Source organism: Paramormyrops kingsleyae, chromosome 6 (assembly GCF_048594095.1).
Source record: "Paramormyrops kingsleyae isolate MSU_618 chromosome 6, PKINGS_0.4, whole genome shotgun sequence".
Classification (NCBI taxonomy): Eukaryota; Metazoa; Chordata; class Actinopteri; order Osteoglossiformes; family Mormyridae; genus Paramormyrops; species Paramormyrops kingsleyae.
Genome location: NC_132802.1, coordinates 6,861,161 through 6,883,407, shown reverse-complemented (window position 1 = coordinate 6,883,407; position 22,247 = coordinate 6,861,161). Strand labels below are relative to the sequence as shown.

General features: G+C 45.8%; 1 protein-coding gene across 1 annotated transcript in view; it reads right to left on the bottom strand.

Annotated features, from left to right (window-relative positions):
• Positions 1-19,621, bottom strand: part of plch2a (phospholipase C, eta 2a) — a 126,279-nt gene extending 106,658 nt beyond the window's left edge. Inside the window, exon 1 of the mRNA XM_072713515.1 lies at positions 18,958-19,621. Within this exon, the coding sequence (XP_072569616.1) occupies positions 18,958-19,081 (124 nt within the window). The 5' untranslated portion in view covers positions 19,082-19,621. The remainder of the gene's footprint in view (positions 1-18,957) is intronic.
• Between the last annotated feature and the right edge of the window lie 2,626 nt (positions 19,622-22,247).

Below are 22,247 nucleotides of genomic sequence, written 5' to 3'. Positions count from 1 at the left end.
TGCTCTAGTGTGACCGGAGATGGACAAAAACGGGCTCCAGAGTCCAGAAGGTTCATTAAACCAGGGTGCCATGGTAGATTCGGAGTGGCACAGCCAGGAAAAACCCGAAGCCTGATATCATTGGATGAGCTGCCATCATCAGTATGTGCTCATAATTTAACCCTTTCATATACCTGGATATTTCACCTGGCTTTAGGGTGCAACAGCAGACCCCTTCAGGCTTTCTAGGGCTCGCATTCCTAGGCACCACAGTAGCTGAGTCTCAGAGGTACACCGTGTGCCATTCCCCCCGCTTCCAGCATTAGACTCTGCTGTAACTGGGGCAGACACAGAGGAGCGTGCTGAGCTGGAGAGTTGGTACGGCTTGAGTGGGGAGGCTTCCCGCACTGCGGGTGTCTTCGCGGGAGACGAGCCACGCATGACCTCATAGCTGCATGCTGTACACTCTGGCCCGCGGCGCTCGCATGCAATGCACAGGGGCCCCTATGGGCCGGTCGCCTTCCTCCTCTCCTCCTCTCCATCTCATTCTCTCACTCACTCTCTTTCTCTGTTTTCATTGCTACCCCCCACCCCCCCCCCCCCCCCAAAAAAAAAATGAAATCATATCAGACGTTCTCGCAGTTCTTATTGCCGTGAGGATAAACTCCAAGATCGACAGACTGCTTGGCATAACTGAATCAAGCATCTGAACGCAGTTGGGCTTTCTGGGGGGAGCTGTCCAGCCGGGGGAGGTGCTGAAGGAAGAGACAGTGCCCCTCCCCAAACAGGATTAGCATTATTTAGACTGAAGGCCATGTGCTACTCTGAAAATAAGGACCAACAGCTCACCTGACCGCACAAAGTGGTTTCCGTGGTTTCCAGCTGAAAACAATTAGGGCGACACAGAACGAGGTATCCTTGGAGACCATCGAGGCCATAATGCTGTTTTCAGGAGCATAAATCAATTTTCAAAGTGATACCGGCTTTGTCTATAGCAAAGAGGTACGAGGCCACTATAGGGGTTACGAGGACACAGCTGAACACGGTCAGCTCCGCGCCCGCAGATCTCTCACTACGCTGAGTGCGAATGCTCAGCCCTCGAGGAAATGAACTGCAACTCCCCAAATGGGCAGAGATGTGAGAGAGAACCTCCACCCGCACACACACAAATACACACAGACACACACATGTCGGGTAAACGTATCCTTATGGGGACCGCTCATTCATTTCTATGGGAAAAATGCTAACGCTAACTATGGCAACCTTAACCCCTACCCTGCCCTAACCATAACCAAAAGTAACCAAGCAAAATACAAGAGTTTTTACATTTTTAGTTTTTTCATTGCAGTCACAGGTTTTAAGTAAATCGAGGAAACTGGTCCCCATAAGGGAAAAAAACGGGTATTCATCATGTTGTGGGGACACTGTGTCCCCATAAGGTAAGGTATACCCGCTCACACACACACACACACACACACACACACACAGGACAGCCGGGCTGCTGGCAATCCCACCCGAGCCGCCACCGTGCCAGAGCCTCTCCGGGGAAAAGCGACGGCACCAAAGATCCAGCCAATGAGAGCCCTTCATGCTGCCAGCTTTTACCAGCTCCAAGGACCACGTTCGCTGGTGAACGTGAAACACATCAAACCGTGGAACGTTTCAGGAGGCCAGACACGGTTTGTCAAACTCAACACTGCAATCCTTTGTTTCCGAGAGATTGCAGAGAGCTGAGAATATATAGATACATACTGACCAATGACATTTTTCTGGGCAGTTTTCAATTGCACTAGTGGACCAAGAACCAACACTAGAAGTATATTCAATAATAGAGCTATTTTAAAATGTAATAAAAACATCTAAGCCAATGTACTCTGAAACAAAAGCCTAACAGTTCAGGTACCTTCTGTTGTACCCTTGGGACGGCCACTTAACCTGCATTGCTCCAGTGATTCGCTCTCTGAATCTTGTCATTAATTGTTCCCCGAGTGCCATCTGCGGGCGAGGCGGAGGGATCCGGCAGCCTGCCACGTTCTGGAGCACCTTTCCCGCCGCTCGCAAAAAGTAACTGCCGGTGCCGCTCGGGAGGACGCCGGACCCGTCGGGCAGCTCCAATCATGCCCGGCCGCTCACGGAGGCGATGCTGAACCGCCACGGCAATACTGCGATCTTCCAGAACCAGCAGCGAGGGTCACTCAAGGCATGTTGGCACTTTTCACGGCACGAGTATGGATGGAAGTGAAACCGAAACCAAGAGAAGAAGCGGACAGGCAGCGTGGCCCCGGGGACAGAGAAGTCACTCTCCAAAAGCACTTACTCCACTCTCGACCCCCCGCAACCCCCCAAAACCACACCACGGCAAAGGGCCCACGGCTCACAAATTTCTATAGAGTTTGCTGTCATTTTCACAGTCTGAGATGTTCCACACCCACCCGACGCCCCGCAGAACACGAGCCCTCACCTGACCCCTAAGGTAAGTAAGTAAGACATGCTCAGGGGCGACCCAAAGCCAACGGCGCATTCCCGGTCCACAGAGAGCAAAGCGAGTGTGGCGTGTACGGCGGCCAGAGACGTACTGTGCTTCTGAGGCAAGCCTCCCAGTTCCATGCCTGCGCGGCTGGAGGCTCGAGCGCTGGGAGGGTGGGGGGGGGGGTGCGCCGGGGCAGAGCGGTTCCTGTGTGCAGCGAGAGAAGCGCGGACTCCTGGTGCACACTCCTCCTACTCATCTCAGCCTCGGCACCCCGCATATATGGGAGTGTGTGTGTGTGTGTGTGTGTGTGCGTGTACGTGTGTGCGCGAGCGAGAGAGAGAGCGAGAGAGAGAGAGAGAGAGAGAATGAGCGCGAGTAAGAATGGGAGGGAGAGGAGGAGAGGGACAATGAGGGGGGGGGGGGGTTTATGTTTACATTTCGGACCATTTTTAACTCGGCCACCAAGGATTCGCACGTTCCTGAGCTGAAACACGTTCTTTTTTCTTTGTTCTCCGGAACACTCGCGGGTTCAGCAGAGACTCCCTAACGATCTGTGAAAGCAAGAAATGGGTAATAGCTTAATAGCTTTCTCTCCATCAAGGTAAGCCCTAGCGGCGACCGAAAAACAACCACAGCCCCATCTACTCCCCCCCCCCCCCCCCAAGGGAGCCTCCCACCCTCAGTGAGACCCAACTGGGGGACTTATGGCAGGAACTGAGGTTGGGTGGGGGGAGCCTCGGAAAGAGATACACCTGCACGTGGCTGCGATCCCTCTCTCATTCTCGTGCACGTGAAATCACACCCGTGCGCACTGGGGTTTCTCTAGGATTAGTTTGTAACACAAGCCGCCTTCTTTTTCCCCGCAAGTGCAAAGGCGAACAGCCACACCCTAAAAATATTTGAATTATGAAGCAGACGGAGAATTGTTCAGAGGGGTATGAACTCGGTGTGAAATTGGTTTTACCTTTTTGACTATTCATAGGGGCATCCATGGAAAGTCAACACCTTGAAATTAGACAGAAACAAGGTGGATAAAAAAATATGTCAAGATTAGACAGAGATACGTGGAGCAGCATTTCTGTCACATTTTGGGAGAATCTTCTGATCTGATGATTTCCTTGATTTGCAGTAAGAATGACATAGTGGCCGGAGATGACTTTCGAATCCTACTGATAGTGAATCCTCCTATGTGATCTGCAGGTCCATCACCGCCTCTGTTCACTGGTGAAATTCTTTCCTGATGTAGTGCAAATACAGCAAATGCACCACAGCAAAATCTATCCTTTTAGTCCAATGTAACCGATGACATTTCATCCTAACTGGGGCCAGGTGCAAACTTAACAAAGAGCAATCGATCACAATACGCAACAACGCTGTCAAAAATTATCCCCCGTCACTCAAATGGTGAGGGGTGATTGGTTACCACGAGGGTGGGTTGGCAAACATACACTGTAGTGAACACACGGTAATGAAAAGCTTGGCCAAAAGTCTGGGCGAAACAGCAGCCCCAATTAGAACCATTCTGCTGTTGAAGGGACAAAGGAAAAGAGAGATTCGGCACATCTTCTCCGCTACGCATTAGCTTGGGTACCGAAGCCGATTCACTTCCTGGGAGAGCGACTCGTAGCAACTTCATAAGCCAGCAATAGCTGGGAGGAAGCGGCAGCCACGAACCCCCCCCCCCCTTCCTCCTGTGGAGGTATATCTCTAATGAGAGACCGGCTCGCTCTGTTGACGTCTACAGCTGTCATTCTCGGAGAACTTCTTCCCCACAGCATAGTACAGATTCAGGCCAGGTTCCAGCAGTTTTCAGATTTAGAGAGTAAAAAATGGCAGTTTCAAATTCCGAGAGTATAAAAAGACGAAGCAAATGCGCAGGCATTGTGGAAAAGAGCCCCCTAGGGGCTGCCTCGATAAGCAACAACGTGACGCACAAGTTTGTAGCGCAACTTCATCTCTTTTTCTTTAGATGACAATTAGTGCATATGACACTTTTGGCAAACCTTAGCAGCAAAGCACAGAAAAAGAGCACAGTGTATAATTACAGCATTTTAAATTAATACCATAGGTACTGAACTGAGGGTCTCAATAAAACAGCAAGTCGTAATACAGATTCACACAGGAGAGCAGCCATCAGAGGCGATCAGACGTGACGACACAAAGCTGGTCCTCGTTCCTGAAGGTGATGGGGCACAGAGAGTCTCTGGGGTCAGGAACACACGCCTTTGCGGATGGCCTGAATATTAACACAGCACTACCTGTGCGGCTGCTTTGCAAACAGCGTCGTGTTTAATCAGGTGACCGTGGGCAGGCGCTCAGCTGAAAATGGGCCAGCACTGGTCTCCATGGTGGGATTTCTGGTCGCCGTTGCTCGCAGCTACCATGTGAAATGGTGAGAGGTGAGCCCAGTGAACACCGGAGGGCGCCGTCCTACGAACAGGCGAGTCTAAAGGTGTCCCCTTAAATATCGAAGAACACAAAGACCATGCTTGTGATCTTGGCAAGAGAGATCTTGCTAACTTGCCTCCCAGGAACAGACTTAGGGTGAAATGAATCATGGGATTGGTCTCCTTTGGCGAGGATGCAACCGATGTATCCATGATATTTGTCCTCCTTTGTCCTCCTTACTTCTGTTCTTAGCATTGGAATTCGTCTTTGCCAATAAAAGATGATGTAAAACCGGTCTATGAGAACACAAGTACGGTCAAGTACGCATATTGAGAAACAACTTTAGAGTCTATCGCCCATTGAGAAAGGGGCTATTTGCCTCTCTGCCCCTTTGATGGACACAAAATTCACATATGAATCTAAAGGTTTTGTAAGCGGCTGTCAAAGCTTTTGCTTCTCCTGCCCCTTTGGCACCAACAATAAAGACACTGTGAGCTATAATCCACTGAATAGACCTTTAATATCACTAAATTGCTGTTAAACTGCAATTGTGTGTGTGTGTGTGTGTGATTGAATAAAAAAAAAACGCTATGGGATCATGGGCCTGTGGGATCCCAGTCATTGTGGATTCAGCTTCATCCCTGCAATGAACAGGAGGCCTCACTGGGCACCTCCCAGTCCCACCTCTTTGACCGCTAAAACAACCATTTCCGATCATACCACATTCTCAAGGCGAGGGCCATATTCCTGGTGGTTCTAAAAATGGCTAATCACAAAATGTAAATTGTATTTAGGCATCAGAATACTTGTATATGTGCTCAATTAAATCATATGACTACGATTTTTGCATGTTTATTGTGAAAACTAAAAATGCAAAAATATTCTTCCCGGGGGCTATTTCAATTTTCTAATGACACAGTATGTAATATGTCACAAGGGTAGAATTAAGTGCAGAATGGATTGAACCCCACACACATACAGTCACTAATATGCAATCTGTCAAAGTAAGCTGCATAAGCTGCTTTTGCATTAAAACATCTAAAGCAAGCAACACCCTCCTTTGCCCACTTACCCCTTTTATATCCAATCAGATTCTAGTTAAATTACAGTTTTCAGTCACTGGTGATACAGTGAGAGGGCAGGAGGCAGCCTTGCGGCACTATGCAGGATTTGAGGGAGATCTGGCTTATTCTGAAGCCCGGATGACCCTAAACAAGCCGCTCCACTCTAACACAAAATAAATACCATCGACCGATTGGCTCCAAGACGCCGCGATGCCCCCAGAGCACCGGATCACGTGCTGCTTCCGTTAGGCTTCCTGATGAATCTGTTTTCCTTGGGTTGTCAGATTCCTCCATGAGTGTGAAGTTTGCATGTTCTCCCTGCGTCATTGTGGGGTTCCCTCACAGCGGTACCGTCTCTAACACCGGGTTGTCCCTCCTAGGCACCAGCTGCCGTGCCGCTTACAGTTCAGGTTGTAACACAAGCAGCAGCCACTTTGAGCTGGACTGCAAAGAAGACAAATACAGATGTAATGCACAGGTGCACCTCAGCTGTGGCCTGTCGCATTGTGCTTTGGGGGATCCTGGATACAACTGTGCTGCTTTTGGAGAACAGTGAGCTTAGAACCCAGGGGGACATTGGGGGGCCTGCCCCCCCACAAATGACTGTCTGTGCTCCCCCAAAAATAACCACCCAAAGATGCTAAAAAAGGACGATCCAGACATTTCTGCTGCGTGACAACTTTTACTCCCAAGAACAACCTATTGCATTCTGGGAATTCCACTGCTCCCTGCCTGTGCTCCTTGTCCATGCCCCCCCCACCGAAAATCACCAGCTAGGTTATCCATCCATTTCCTTTCTGTAACTGCTTGTGTTGCTGGGGGTTTGGAGCCTATCCCGGAGGGTACGGGGACAAGACAGGGAACAACCCAGGGTGGGGCGCCAACCCATCACAGGGCACACCAGGGCACACCAGTCACTCACACTCGCACACCAGTCACTCACACTCACACACCAGTCACTCACACTCACACACCAGTCATTCACACATGCACACCTACTGTATGGGCAATTTGGCAGCTCCGATTAACTTCAGCATGTTTTTTGGACTGGGGGGGGGGGGGGGGGGGGCTTGAATACCCAGAGGAAACACCACAATGACACAGGGAGAACATGCACATGGAGCCACGGCAGACACTCGAACCCTGCTCTCAGATGTGTGAGGTAACCGCCGTGCCACCGTATGCCCTACGAACATCCCTCTTCTCTAAATATTTAATTATGCATGTATGTTGCTTTGCCCAGAATGGCACACTGGAAGGATGCATGATAGTGCAAACAGAGGGAAATAGCACTGGGGGGCGGGGGGATTGCGGTTACTGCTGATGGATGCCGTCCCAGTGGAATCCACTGACAGAAACCTTCCCGCTACCTAAAGGCAAAATGTAACATAAGAAACAAAAATAGCAAAGACTGGCAATTATTTTTGAAAAACTAGCCATCCATCAGTGAACGCTGTTATAACCGTGGGTGAATGCAAGATGCGTCCTGCAGTGGGGGTCCATTTCCCGCAGTGCCGCACGAGACGTCTATAGCGAGGCGGCCTGGAGAACAGAGAAACCGACCCATATTCTTTCAGGTGGGCTTCCCTCTCGCTCAACAGCAGCCTCTGCTGGCCTGAAACTGTAATTGAGCCAATAGTGGGCCCTTTTCAGCAACTTAACAAGGACGGGAAAGCCGGCAGTTCAGAGAATGAATAGCAAGATATCTCTGCCACTTCAAACATCAGAGGAAATGCTCGCTAGGCTTCAGCCCTGCAGATCCGGCAGACGTGGACATTGGCCATTCCTGCTTGTAAGAAAATGGGATTTTTGACACCTAAAAATGGACATCATCTAGTCCAAAGAGATGACTGCAATGAGTCATGATGTTTTACAGACACAGACGTGCTGAGAATGCAGAGCTGAATGCGACTTAAATGATTTTTTTTTCATCCATTAATAATACATCTTAACCCCAACTATAACCCTCTATTTACGAAATGGGCAGCACTCCAGGGACAATGTTCTTCACCAATTCTGTTTCTCAGACACAAATTCAATTAAAAATGCCTTTCTTTATGTCTGAGGTCACTGGCAGTGCATTGTGGGACATGCACCACCCCCTAACCCCCCAATTCAAATAAATCGAATGGGTGAGCAGAGAAGACAGCTTCAATATGATCTGCTGAGAAAAGGACTGGGTTAAAGGGGAATCCATTACGGTCTGGCCAATGCAGACAGAGATGAGAAATCCTCTTTGATGGCCAGGTTGCCAAAACCAATAGCAGAATGCCTTGCTTTAAGAACCCCTGTCCTACCCCAGCTAATGATCAAGAGAGTCCACTGCATTGTTTGGGAACAAACTTCCACCAAATTTCCACCAAATCCGAGCACAGATAAAATCTTTTGGGTGCAATGGACTCTTTTTCCTCATCAAATCTAATAATTTACTTTGCTCATTTTGTATTGAAGCTGGATAATGGACAAATTATTTTAAAAAGCACGATTTCAGAGGCACTTATGATATCAGCATCACGCCCAGAGAAGAGGGCTTGATGTGGCACATGCAAACAAAGAAAGCAGACTAGTGCGAGCAGAAATGTCTCTTCAAAGCAAAAGAGCTGAATCTGAGATTATGCGGCCCTAATACTTAATCATACGACAATCATCGTACAGAGACAGCGAAGGAAGCACCATCATTCAAGTCAATTTCTCAAAAATGCAGGACGGTGTCTTTAGACGAACAGCGTAATAATCTCCGTCTTTGAAATCCTATATATTATCTGCCATCTTATAGGATTCCCTTTTAAATTGGGATTGCTTCTGTAGGGGTTGCTGATACCCTAAAACATAGAAAACTGACCTCATAAATTCTGTCTTAGTAATTGGAAAAAAACTGATAGCGTATCTGGGTAGCAGAAGAATACCACAATGCAGACACAATAAATCACTAAGACACATTGTATGTATGTAAGCAGGCCACTTAATGAGGGCAGTATAACAACTGAAGGTAAAGAACAACCAAGTAAATATTCCAGTCAAATTCATTTTTTTTCATTTCATTTCGTTTCCTTTGCAGTAACAGTTAACAATTTCTATATGTAAAAATCATCTGTGTGTGTTTGTCAGCCTAAGTACTACACCATTACTTGTTTGCATAATAAATGTTTCCTGATGTTTATTTTATTTATGTATGACCAGGAGGAAATATATATATATATATATATATACTGGGTTACTTAGCACCTGCCAGGTTTATATGAAATCCAAATGCTTTTATTTGCAGACAACATATACAGACAAGATCAACATTCATCTGTCACCTTCTCTCGCCAATTACCCATTTGCATCCCATAATTTTGACAGCATAATGCCTAATGGTTTGATGAAGAGCTGATTATAACACAACAAGCTGGTGTTTTAAGGTGGATTCCGCTTACAGGCTCTGTTTCAGGTTGACTGCTGTAAATGCAGTTCACCTAGTTACCATATTTTAGTCATTTCTTGCATTTTCAAACACTATAAACCTACAGCCCAAAAATGAGGTGAACTGGTGACCTCATAATGTCCATGGTCCCTGAGCGTGAGCAGGGTGACCGATAAGAGGGGTGAAATCTTATAGGATTGGCACATCTAAGGGTATATAAGGGTGGCACATCTGCGCCTTACCTTGTCTGCACCTTATGGCACATCTAAGGGTATATAAGGGTGGCACATCTGCGCCTTACCTTGTCTGCACCTTATGGCACATCTAAGGGTATATAAGGGTGGCACATCTGCGCCTTACCTTGTCTGCACCTTATGGCACATCTAAGGGTATATAAGGGTGGCACATCTGCACCTTACCTTGTCTGCACCTTATGGCACATCTAAGGGTATATAAGGGTGGCACATCTGCGCCTTACCTTGTCTGCACCTTATGGCACATCTAAGGGTATATAAGGGTGGCACATCTGCGCCTTACCTTGTCTGCACCTTATGGCACATCTAAGGGTATATAAGGGTGGCACATCTGCGCCTTACCTTGTCTGCACCTTATGGCACATTATTTATTACATGGTAAATGCATCTTTACTTCTGTATATAGATGTATATAAATTCGTTTTTCCTCTTATTTTATACGTATCCTCGGTTGAGTACTTATTTCTTATGTCTAGCACAGTCGGATAGTACTTTTTTCAGCCAGGGAAACACATTTCACTGTATGTTGTACCAGCTATAACTACATGTGACAAATAAAGAATCTTGAATCTTGAATCTTGAAGGGCAGAACACTTTCAGGGGCCCACGCACTGGCGGGGCCCATCTTCGGCAAATTTAACCTGCCCGTGGCAATGGGCAGCTATTCACATTTTGCTTAGGGCCTCAGTTGGGCTATAGCCCTTAAGTCGGGGGCCTTAAGTTCAGTAGAATTTTTCAGGGGCCCAGCCATGTCTTTCTGGGACCTTGTGACCACAGGTTTGCCCCAAGATGGACATCAGTTAAATCCAGGGTGTCCCCTGCCATGTGGCCTGGGCTCCCAGGGATACTGCGATGGGTGGATGGGAAATGGATGGATGGACGGATGGAAGCAACTGCCGTCATACCTCAACACCCACCGTAAACACAAATTTACCTTGAAAATACATTGAATTTCCACTGAATATCAACTTAAATTTTGTATTGGCAATATATGTCAGCAAATTCATTTCAAGTAGGAAGTTAAAGCAAGGGCATGATTTTATAGAATTACATGAAAACAGACATCAAAAAGTAAATCCCGATTTACCAAAGAGATGAGTGCATTGCAGCAAAAGAGGAAGGGAGAGGGATGATCAGACAACTCAGGGGCACTTCAGTCAAACTCAAACATGAGGCAGAGGAGCTGCACAGTGGACAGGAAAACAACAACAGCGAAGGCCAGATGCTCCGTGGAAATGATCCCATGAGGTCCCCTCGGCCTACATTTTAAAAATACCCCAGCTGGGAGCAAAAGCAGAGAAGGCATTCCGTGGATGACATGAAACCAACATGAACATCAAGAGAGAGACACGCTTTCAGCTAAATTCGAAAACAATTTCCACCTACACCATCATCTCTTACAAAACCACAGCCTTTTTGCTGATGGTTAGGGCAGCGAATTCAGTGAAGTCCAGTATTGCATTAGCGGTAGTAATTGTATTAGCTGAACAATTCTTCAAAAGAAGAATGAGATCCTTGCTACGTGAATTGCTTAAGACAATAAAGTAATAACAATTGTCTTTACTATGCCATGATTAATTAGTCAGTTTTTTTTGCCAGAAGCTTATGAATGGCAGGTCTGTGCCAAGTAAAGATGTGAGGAAGCAGGTACCGCGCTCATGCTAATTTATGGTTACAGGACTGCAGCGTTTCCCTCCCGCACCGTCACTTCCCAGGAAACTTTCCACTCCCCATTTACTGCCGCCTGCCTTAGCGATTACATCAACGTCGCTATTTCCTGAACAACCTCCGGCCCTTCCCCCCGACGCCTTGCTTCATTTTGTTAAAGCCGTCCTTCGATTTGCCGCCGCCATCAACTCAATCAAACCCTCCATCTATTCCCTGTTCCCTGATTGGTCCATCTACCTTGCGCATCATTTATCTCTCAGGCCCTCCCCACCAGCCAGCTGTTTGCCCGCCCCTGTACCCACGAGCACCTTATCACCGCGGCCCAGCCTGAGGTGGCTAACTAGTTATCGGTCAAAATCCTGCTTTTGCCACGGATGAAATGCAGGGAGACGTAGAGAGCAAATGCCTCCCAGTTGATGTTTCTTCTCTCCCTGAGACCTCAGACATGCATGAGAAGACAGAGGAAGGGAGATTAAAGGCGGCCCAGCAGATGGAATAAAGCGTCCGCTATGATCCTCCTCTGATCCCCCTGATAGGAGAATCTCTCATCAGTCTGTCAGGGTGAAAAGGCTCATTTGACAGGAGATGGGGGAGGGTGCAGGCTTGTGACTTTACTGCTGTCTGCGAACAACCAATTCTTTCAGCTGCTGTTACCGCAACCTGCATCTTCGTCACCACGGCAGTCACCAAACAGTGTGAGGCCGGGGCAGGTAGAGCCGGGGCAGATACAGGGGCGGGGCCTCAGCTGCACTAGCCCTGCCTGAAAGCTGATTGGCCCCCCTGGAGTGCCACTCACCAATTCCAAACATACCATGGGCCAGAAATACGGTTGCCCCCTCTGTATGAATTATGGTCCCACTCATACCACCCATCTTAAAAAAATTCTAGAATCACCCATGAAGTAGGTGCTATCAGTCTTTAACCAGAGCCCAAGTGGGCATAAGCAACACAACAAACTTCATAACCCACTAAAGCTGGGTCTACCTGGTCACCGCTGGACTGGTCCCTAATGTACACTCTTGCTATCTATAATGCTTACACTGGGCCCATAGACACACTTGTAAACTTTTTGGCATGGGTCTCAGAAATGGATATCGCTGCAGTAACATTAAATGGGGTACCTGACCTGTACTGGCACGTTGAAATAACCCGACTTATTCATTTGATGAAAATGTTCAGCTAATCAGCTCCTGTATGACCATCAGCTAATCGAATGCAGAGCCGTTACCAAGTATTCCCCACAGTGATGTCGTTGACCTCAACCCTTCTTAGCCGTCCATCCAAACTCCACACTCAGCACTTTGTGTGATTCATAGCCAAGGCTATAACTTGTTCGGAGCCTGCACTTAATTCTCGAATGTCTTGCCCACTATATGGGGCTGTTACAGCTCACAGCCTAAGAAGAGGCCCACAGTTTCCTTCTCTTAACTAGAACAATGATTAATCTTTGCCTTGAACAGCGGGATGCAGGCAAATTTATAACGCAAAAACATCTGCCTTGTTACCATACTACAGTATAATACAGTACTCAGAATAGAATCATTATTTAAAAGGAAAACCAGTGAATCCCTCTGAGACGAAATAAACTTTTCACTGTTACAAACTTTATAAGCCTTTCGATTGCAGGGGGAAGTTGCTAACTCAGAGCCCCTGGAGAGCGTCAATTCCAGCCAATTCTGCCCTCTACTGGGAATTTTAAGTCTCATTAGGAAATATACAACAAAACTGAAGTATATCCCCAAGATTTTACAAGAATCTCCTTAAAAACCTCCTTACAGAAGTGTCATGGATGTTGTGGAGCCTGGATATGCGGCTCACAGCCGCTCGTGAAACCCTGGGCCAACAGCGATTGGTGAATCGAGGAGCAAACAACCAACCAATCAAGTGTTTGCTCTTCACTCCAGTTCAAACAAGCCCCCACCATGAGCTGGGGCACGCTTCAAGAATCCTACAGGCAAATGTAAGGGATATGTCATGCATGGGGTTACTGCTACTACTACCACCAGAAGACACGCGGTTTCCCTGCCAACATTTTTCTCTGGAATCTAAGAAACATGACGCCCAATCACTTGGAGATACAGAGAACGGCATTGTGGGAAGGACCACATGCACTGATAAGAGGGCAGCCAATTCTGTCTGTGATTACACTAATCAGGATTCTCGGCCCCTGCATTTGACTGGCCTCTTCCCAACCAAATAACGACTGATAATTGTGCTCTCCAGAGTGCTCTTAAGCAGATTTTTGGTTAAACAAGTACATTTGAGTGCCTCACTTCCCTACTGTGCGCTGCTGTCCAGAACGGTCTAGTAGAGCTACCCATCCATGTGAAGTTAACTAGGAAAAATGTATAATGTTTGTGGGAAATGTACATGATTCATAAAAAGTAGCCATTTAGTTATCGTTTTTGATGACGTGTTCCCTGCCCATCTCATTAGCCTGATTAAAAACGGTTTGGGAACAGATGCACCTTGATTATATAGAAATTGTGTAAAACTGTGTTTTTGTTCTTGATGATAATTCTGTAATTGATACAAGTAGTACTATTGTTTGATTAACTTTAGAATTCATTCCAAAAAAATGGTGAGGGATATATTCAAAACCTTAATATCCATCCATTCACTACTACGGGAACTACTTGTCCCGTTCAGGGTTGTTGGGGGTCCGAAGTCTGAAGGACAGAAGCGAGGGAACAAACCAGTATGGGATGCCAACCCATTGCAGGGCACAATCACACACCGTAAAACCATAATATTACCCTTCTAAATAAAAATTATGTTACCACAGTAGTTTATGTCAATTGTTATGAACTGTAGTGATATGCTGTTAGAAATGTTTAATGCTAACATGGCAAAGTCATTTTATTATTGATCACTGAGTATTACAATGGCAAATTAAAAAAGACATTATGGACCATTATGGAGGTTGACATATTTTCCGGTGAGCTGAACATTTATCACGCCTCTCAGAATATAGGACACCTTCTGTTTGAAAGCTGAACACACCTGATAACACAGTATGGGTTCAGTCGCTCCTCATCAGTGCAAATGGCTCACGCTGCTGAGGTTGTGTGGCTGGAAAGTCTTTGCTACAGTCCAACCCTCCTTGTTTCCATTAATAACCACGTTTCACCACATGAAGGCCAGTACTTCCTTCCATTTCCACTCTAACAATTTCAGATAGACCACATTTTTGCTCTTTTCTTTCTCTGAAGTAATGATAGCTTAATTTTGAGGAGCTGTTGTATTACCAAAAACAGCACACACACAAACACACACACACACAGACACACACACACGCACACACACACACGCACACACACACAGACACACACACATCTGTCTTTATCTGTCTGTCCTGTATCTGCACATTTTTTTGTAGCATTAATTTCACACAGCGATAGTATTCAGAGCCAAACACTGACTTTGCTAAACAAAACATCACAATGCTTGCAAGTACTAAGCTAGAAATTACATTTGAAATGAACCAATTTTGCTATTCATTCTGCACTGCGGCTCTAATGAGAATCATCATGCTTTCTGCCTGGGGGTTCCTGACACAGTTACTTTGAGATTCCCTCATTCCCGGGATATCTGGGTCACATCCTTCTTTCTGCAGTACACTGATGGTAAATTCAGACCTTTCTTCAGAGCAAAACTCACATCCTTGTCAAACGTGTCTCACATAGGTTAATGAATTTGAGAATATACCGTGCCGATTCCACCATTTTGGGGATGGAACATGTCCCGGCCACTACAGTTGTCATGATCAGTTAAAGCGTGTTTAGACATAACAGAGCCCCCCATAGCAGGCCACCCTCCCCCAGTGCCAGACCTGGCTGCAGGTCACTCAGATCTTCACACGTCACACCACAGGAAGCAGGCGGCCAATGGGATCGCTGAGTACACTCTGAACTGATCAACGCTTACACCCAAACACCAATGGCAAGTAAGATGTGAGCAATGCTCACTGCTCTGTTTAAATAAGCCAACTAGCACAGGCTCAGAGCAAGATCTCACAGAGCCGGCTTCATCACCTGACTGCTGCGTGACACGGTGTGACAACAATGCTGACTTTTTAAAAAAAACTTTCCCTCAGTTGGTCATTACCAGTCATCACCATCATCTCACATATACTTATTAACAGGACACCAAACCAGCCTTATATTGTTGAATGAACAATCAGAATGGACAATCAAAAAAAACCTTATGTTAGTATGTCAACTGTCATCTCACATTAGAAGAAATTAGGGCCTATGATGTATTCCTCCATCTTTTAATCACTGATCTTGGTTTGGATCATGGCCTTAAAACTGAATGTAAAATTATGCTGATGAAATAAGCAGTTTGTCTCTAATCCGTTTCTGCATGCGCTTACTTTGTTTTTCATCCAAAAGCCATTCGCCGGTCCTGATGCCAGCCCCAGGATATTGCAATGACCCTTGAGTGTCATACCACTCAGACGAAGGATTGTGGGATTTCCCTGTGATTATGTGAGGGTGGGAATGCGTGTTGTTTAGACTGCAGGTGACTCATGTCCTCTGAGTCTAGCTTGAACTGGACAAGTGTCAGGCCGTGAAAGAGAGGCGTAAGCTGGAGGAGACAGGGATTCTAACTGCTGAATTGTTGTCTTCAATTAAATCTTTAATCTATAATTAACATACTAGCTTGTATGGATATGGCTACAATTACCCATCCGTGGGTAAAAGGGCAATGCTAAATATTAGACCTGTTTGATTAGAAGTCTATCATCCCTTGTTCATTACTCATAAAATAGGTGTCTTACTATCTTATAACCACAAAAACGTCAGACATTAGCACACCTGTTTGAGGGGTATGGGGTCCAGGTGGGTCCGACTCAGTCCACCTCCCCACCTCACCATGACTGGGGTAACTGCCAGTGGGCGTGAACTTTGTCTGTCGCCGTCTGCTTTCTGCACTAACGCCCAGATCCTTGGAATCTATCATTTTCATGGGATAATAAAACGTTTAACATACATGAGAAAGCCGTGAGGATTCATTAGCGGGAAAGGTCCAAATCGGAAAGGAGATTTACATTTAGAGTGGAGCAGATTCAGAGCAGATTTCGACATTCTGCTTTGGTATTTCGTTTTTTTATTCCTTTCAGAAACAAACTGTCACAGAAGGCTGACATCATTTTTTTTCTTTCTTTCTGAGTAAACTTTAACTGCGGGTAACAATACAGTGATATTATACCCTAAGAGCATATGAGCCCGGATCAACGTGATTATTTTAGAAATATGCGCTCAGATCAGTTTTTAAAGAGCGAATGTAACCAGAGACCAAGCAGCCACGGGCACCTGGCAAGGCACTGCCCAAGTGTCTGCCCCTGGAACAACCCCAGGCTTCACCCCCTACACACACACACACACACACACACATTTGAACTCATATCTTTGTGGGGACCGTCCATTCATTTCTATGGGCAAAACCCTAAACCCAAAAATGACAACCTTAACCACTACCCAGCCCTAACCTTAACCATAAGCAACAAGTATTTTGGAAATTTTAGCTTTTTGATTGCAGTCACAGATTTTTACAAAATTTCCCCTTGTGGGGCCCAAAAAATGGTACCCAGGTTTTTGTTATATTGTGGAGACATTTGGTCCCCACAATGTAATGTTTAGCTGGACCACAGACACACACACACACAATTACTGTACTATGGGTCATTACTGAGGTACATCAGCATCCCCATGTAACCTGGACCTCAGTTCCTTGAAGCTCCATTATTTTTTAAATTTAATGAAGACACTGAGACTTCATTCTTACTCCCTGTTCCTACCACAAAATCAGTCCAAGCCCTATTTGCTATATCTAATAATAAACTACCAATGAAATATGAATCTTTTCATTGTTTAACCTGCCTACTGTTTGCCCTGCAGTTTTATGCTGTCTGGCATTTCTTACCCTTTGACGGCTAATTACGGTACAGAACAGAACCAGCGATAGGAATCTAGGTTCTCAGGGAAAGAAAAAGCTTTTGCTGATGGCTGATTAGAAATGGTTGTAATTTGCCATAAAGTACTCAAACTGAAAACAAAGCACAATTATGTACCCTAATGTATATGTAAACTGTAATGAGATACAGAGTTGTGGAAATGGCCAGCACAGACCAACAATGAATGATGACTGAAGCACAAAGCAGAATTTAGGAGTGATTCTGAGAGCCATCGTATCCACGCTTTCGACCCAAATGAGGATGAAAACCGCGTGCTCAAAAATGTAACATTTGCCCCAGTGCTGAGAACCTGTGGATCGTCAAACCCTGGAGTGTTGTTGAGATACCTCTCCCCAGGGCTGAGGTATTGTGATTCCTCGTGACCTTTCATGAATCATGCATCCCCACCCTTGATTTCAATCCTATGACGAGAGACTGGATTCGCCCACTGACAGAACCAATCAAACTTTAGTCTTAGCTCTAATGGGGGGGGGGGGGTGATGCAACCACCATAATGTGCTTGTATGGAATCAGAGAATTATACACAGCATACACCCCACACACTAAGGAGCGGTATGTCAGCTCAGAGCCCCCCCCCCCCCCACCCCAAACACAGAGCCCTTTTATCAGAAACCAGCAGATGGGACACTTTATCGCTGACATCATCTCTGAGAATGACTGATTTAATACATCACACACCTCATAAGTCCTGTATGAATTCCAGCTCGGGGGGGGGTTTAGTAGGTATAAAGCCATGCCAAAAGCCACGCCACATCTGTCAACAGAACCAGGCAGCCCTAAGCTTAAAACGAACGCCTTTTAGCTCCATGAGTCTTTGTTTGACTGGTTTTAATACTGTAGTGATGTCTGGATTTAAAAAGGTAATACTACTATCCAGCGGCAATTCTGAGATTTGACCTTTAGGGGGCGCAACCCCTGGCAAATTCTGAAGAAAAACAGGATGCCAGCCCACTGCCCTTTGGGTCTGAGCGGAGACTGGGTGACGGTGGTCAGACTACCATCTTCTATGAAATGTGTACAAAAATCGACACACCTCTAATAAAACGCTAAATAGATTTAATTTCTTCGAGGACCTGAGATAAAAAAATATATAATTTTAGAATCGCTTAGGCGACATATATTTCTAGAAATGCCTAGGCTACTAACACTTTCTTACTTAAGTTGCACTTTCTGCTTTGAAATATATATGAAATGCAGTACACCTTTCCCTTAGGCCTAAAACATTTACTTGATGCCACTAGCCACATATAATAAAATGTAAAACTTCTCTCCTTATCTAATCAAGAAGACCAAAGGCCATTAGCAGCGCGCCAGGCTCTGAAAGCCTCCACGGTCAGGACATTGGCCTTATTATGTTTTCATAATTTGCATAATTTGCAAATAATTTGCAATCAGATGAGGCTGCTAATACACGTTTCTCAACGTTTCAGCTGAAAGTTGTTTTTCAATGGAAATGAAAGCAAACTTACAAGACAACTTCAGCCCGAACACAGAGAAACATTTAATGATGAGTTGCATTATACTTCTATATGGCTGCAGTTGGACCACCACCTTGTATGGTTAACATACCTGGCCAGTAAAGATTTTTCCAATCTGATTTTGCTTTATATAATTCCCCATGGAACCAACACATGGTGTTTCCACTGCTGGATTCACATGCCAAATACCCCCATGGACTTTTCTCCAAATGACACTGACAGCCACCCTCCACCCCCAACCCCCCAGAGGTGTATTTTTGCCCCACTCACCTACGCCGATGAAGTTCGCAGAGAGAAAGAAGGCATGGAAGAGGCTGACAGCAACAGAGTGGGAATCCTGGCTCTCTGTGGAGTCCTTGGCAGCCAAAGAGGGGTCTGGCTTTTTTGCAGACATAGCTCAGTCCCCACAGATCCAACAGCCCAGGGCTGGTATTGAAAAAGGTCCGGAAAGGTCTTTTCCCCAAATGTTGTATGGTTACCAACAGGAGAAGAGCAGAAGAAAATCCTAAGAAGCACTCCAGATTGAAGATAACAGCCTCAAAACACAAATCTGGCTTCACAAATTCAGGCTGAGCAGGCAGCCTTGGGAAAAATCCATCTGTGTTTGTACAAGCAGGTCCTGCCCGGGACCCCTTATCTCATCACCTTCAAGTGTGCACCGTGAGAACTAGAGAGACGGATGGCCACAGATTCCCAAACGGTCCTGGCAGGTGAGGGCCATCGCTGCCAGTCTGGGCCTGAGGTGGGATCCCGGAGCTGCAGAGTGGCCGGCAGACAGCAGACGTCCCAAGCTTAAGGAGCGGAAATTAGAAGGCACGGCGCAGAGTAAGTGCCCCCATCTTCCTGAGCATGAGAAAGACCCTGTAATAAGCCGGGCTTCGCTAAACGAGCGCCTTAGCCCCGGGCCGGCTCTGTGGGAAGTCCGGAGCCAGGAGGGTGGGGGGGAGGGTCAGACCACGAGCAGCACCTGAAGGGGTGAGGAAAGAGGCAAGACGTTAGATTGCCTGTTCAGTCCATACATGAGTGAACATGCTGTCCGACAGAGCATTCCTCGGCTATGCTACCACTGCGAGCGTTAAAGAGGCAGCAGTTTGTTAGCAAACATATACCCGTTCTTTCCAAGTTCAAGTTTTATTTGTCACATACACAATCATACACTGTACTACTGTGTAGTGAAATGCTTTTCCACCTACTTCCTAGATTGTGCTTGAAGGAAATAATAGACACAATGAAAAACAAAATCAGCATACAAGAACAAATAAGAGGAAAAATAAGAATGAAATAGCACTAAAAATAAAATAAACTGTAAAGTAGGCAATAAGTATATCAACAGTTTTAAAAGTCTTTGATTTAGTTTTTATTTTTTACTTTGTTTTCTTTTACTTCTTTCACTGTACTTCTTTTCAGTTTCCCAAACTGCCATCACAGTTGAGGTACAAGTCTTACACGACCTGCACTGCATTCCATCTCTACAGCTTCTTACACGACCTGCACTGCATGCCATCTCCACAGCTTCTTACACGACCTGCACTGCATACCATCTCCACAGCTTCTTACACGACCTGCACTGCATACCATCTCCACAGCTTCTTTCCTATAGTGATCCAGCTCCTTAAAAAACTCACCCAAATTCCCAATAATCCTGTCACACAGGTGAAGTCCTTTCATCCAGGAACAATTCACCTCTTCCTGTGTCTGTTTGCTCCGTTGGTGAATGTGATCTACCGTGAACAATTGTTTTTGTTTCTTAACTACTTCCGGTCATCGGTTTGTTCTGCGCCTGTGTAACCTGCTCATTCTGTTTCCTTTGGACTTTGCAGTCATTTGCACATGATACTGTTTTGCAAACTTATCCATTTTAAGACGACTTTGCAGTGTGTTTCCTGTAAATTTCCAATTCCTGTTGTGTTCTTCAGTTCTGCGTTTTGTGTACAGTGAAGTGTTTCGGCTAAGTGGCCGTGAGATCATGCTGCACTTCAGGTTTGGCACCAAACAAACCGGCAATAAAGTCTTCTGAGTTCTGACAGGACAAACGAAAGCATATTGTTCACAACAATAGGTACTTTGCAAGTGAGTGAATACAAGTACAAAGAACACGTTTCATATTCTTTCAGTTCAATTTTTTTTCAGCACAGAATGTCGTCAATAAACCCTGTTTCGGAATTAATTTTTATGTTGCTTCATACGCGTCGGTGGAAATCTTTTTATCACAACAGGATATTCATTTAGGGGACAACTCCTGGGGACCTGGAAAAAGGCATGATATATTTCTATAGTCATAAAAAGTTTAAAAACGAATGTAAATTATTACAGCCAGTGTTACACCCTGTGTTCCTGGCTGTGATTGCACTGGATATTCCCGCCCTTATTTGCCAACCATGTTTCTCCAGTTTCAACTCGCCATTAGGACTAACATACAGTAACCCCCCCCCCCCCCCCCCCGCTCCCCCACTCCTGCAGTGTCCCCACCCAGACTTGCCCTTTTTCCACTATTTCTTCAACGGCTGAAATCACTGTCAATATCTACTGTACTGTCAGTGACGCAGAATCTGCTCAGATGACGCCATTCGGATGACATCACCCTCTCCTCCCCGCCACCTGTTATGTCTGACCTTGACTGTGCCGATAAGGGGTGCATTTCACACCCCAGCGATATGTTAAGAGTCTTGTTTGATTTTGTGTAAATACAGATACTTCATATGCCAAGTCTTTTCTCCACTGCACCAGCCCACTGGTATTAAGCCAGGGTGTTAAGCCAACTGTTACTATATCACAGAAAACTGGGTTTGTACATCTGAGTCAAAGTCACCAGGCCAGGGAGAAGGTTAGGCCTCCCTTTGGGACAGACAAAAATATCTGCTTAAAACAGACAAAACTACAAACTTTTCTTTTTTTTAAGGATTTCATTGTAGAGTCAATGTATTTATCAAGCATTTAATCAATTACAGACATTCCATCCTTGAAAAACTAATTTCACAGAGGCAGCATCCTCCTTGAAGAAAAATGGTGAGTCTATAATTGAATAATTGGACAGTTCTGGGGCTAACAGCAGCTGAGCAATCAAGCGGCACAGATGTGTAGCCTCTGCGTACGGCCCGTCCGCAGAAGGGCACCTTGCATACAAGGTTACTGCTGCACCAGGGACCGGCTCTGAGAACCCGGCCCACTTTTCACATCGGAAACTGGGGCAGTAGAGGACATGCCGTGGAAATCCGAACCAGTGCGGACGGGAAAGGTGCTGGATCGTGGCCATCTATCTCTCCCAGCGCCGAGTGCCGCGAGAGAGCCTGGCACGGCTTTCACACGGCGTGGGTGGGAAGGAACAGGACAATGGAGGATTATACGCTTCCTGTTACTCATGTCATGCCCCAAACTCATGCAGAAAAACCTAATCGTGTTCTTTCACAGCATTAGCTAATAGTTGAGATTATCCCTGTTTGAACGGCTTAATTATTATTAAGTTACTTCCACTACATTGTTTCTTTCTAAATTTCAGATGCAATTTCTTAAATTCAAAAATGTGTTTTTAAAGTCCTTTCTGCCTTTCAATCACATAAGGC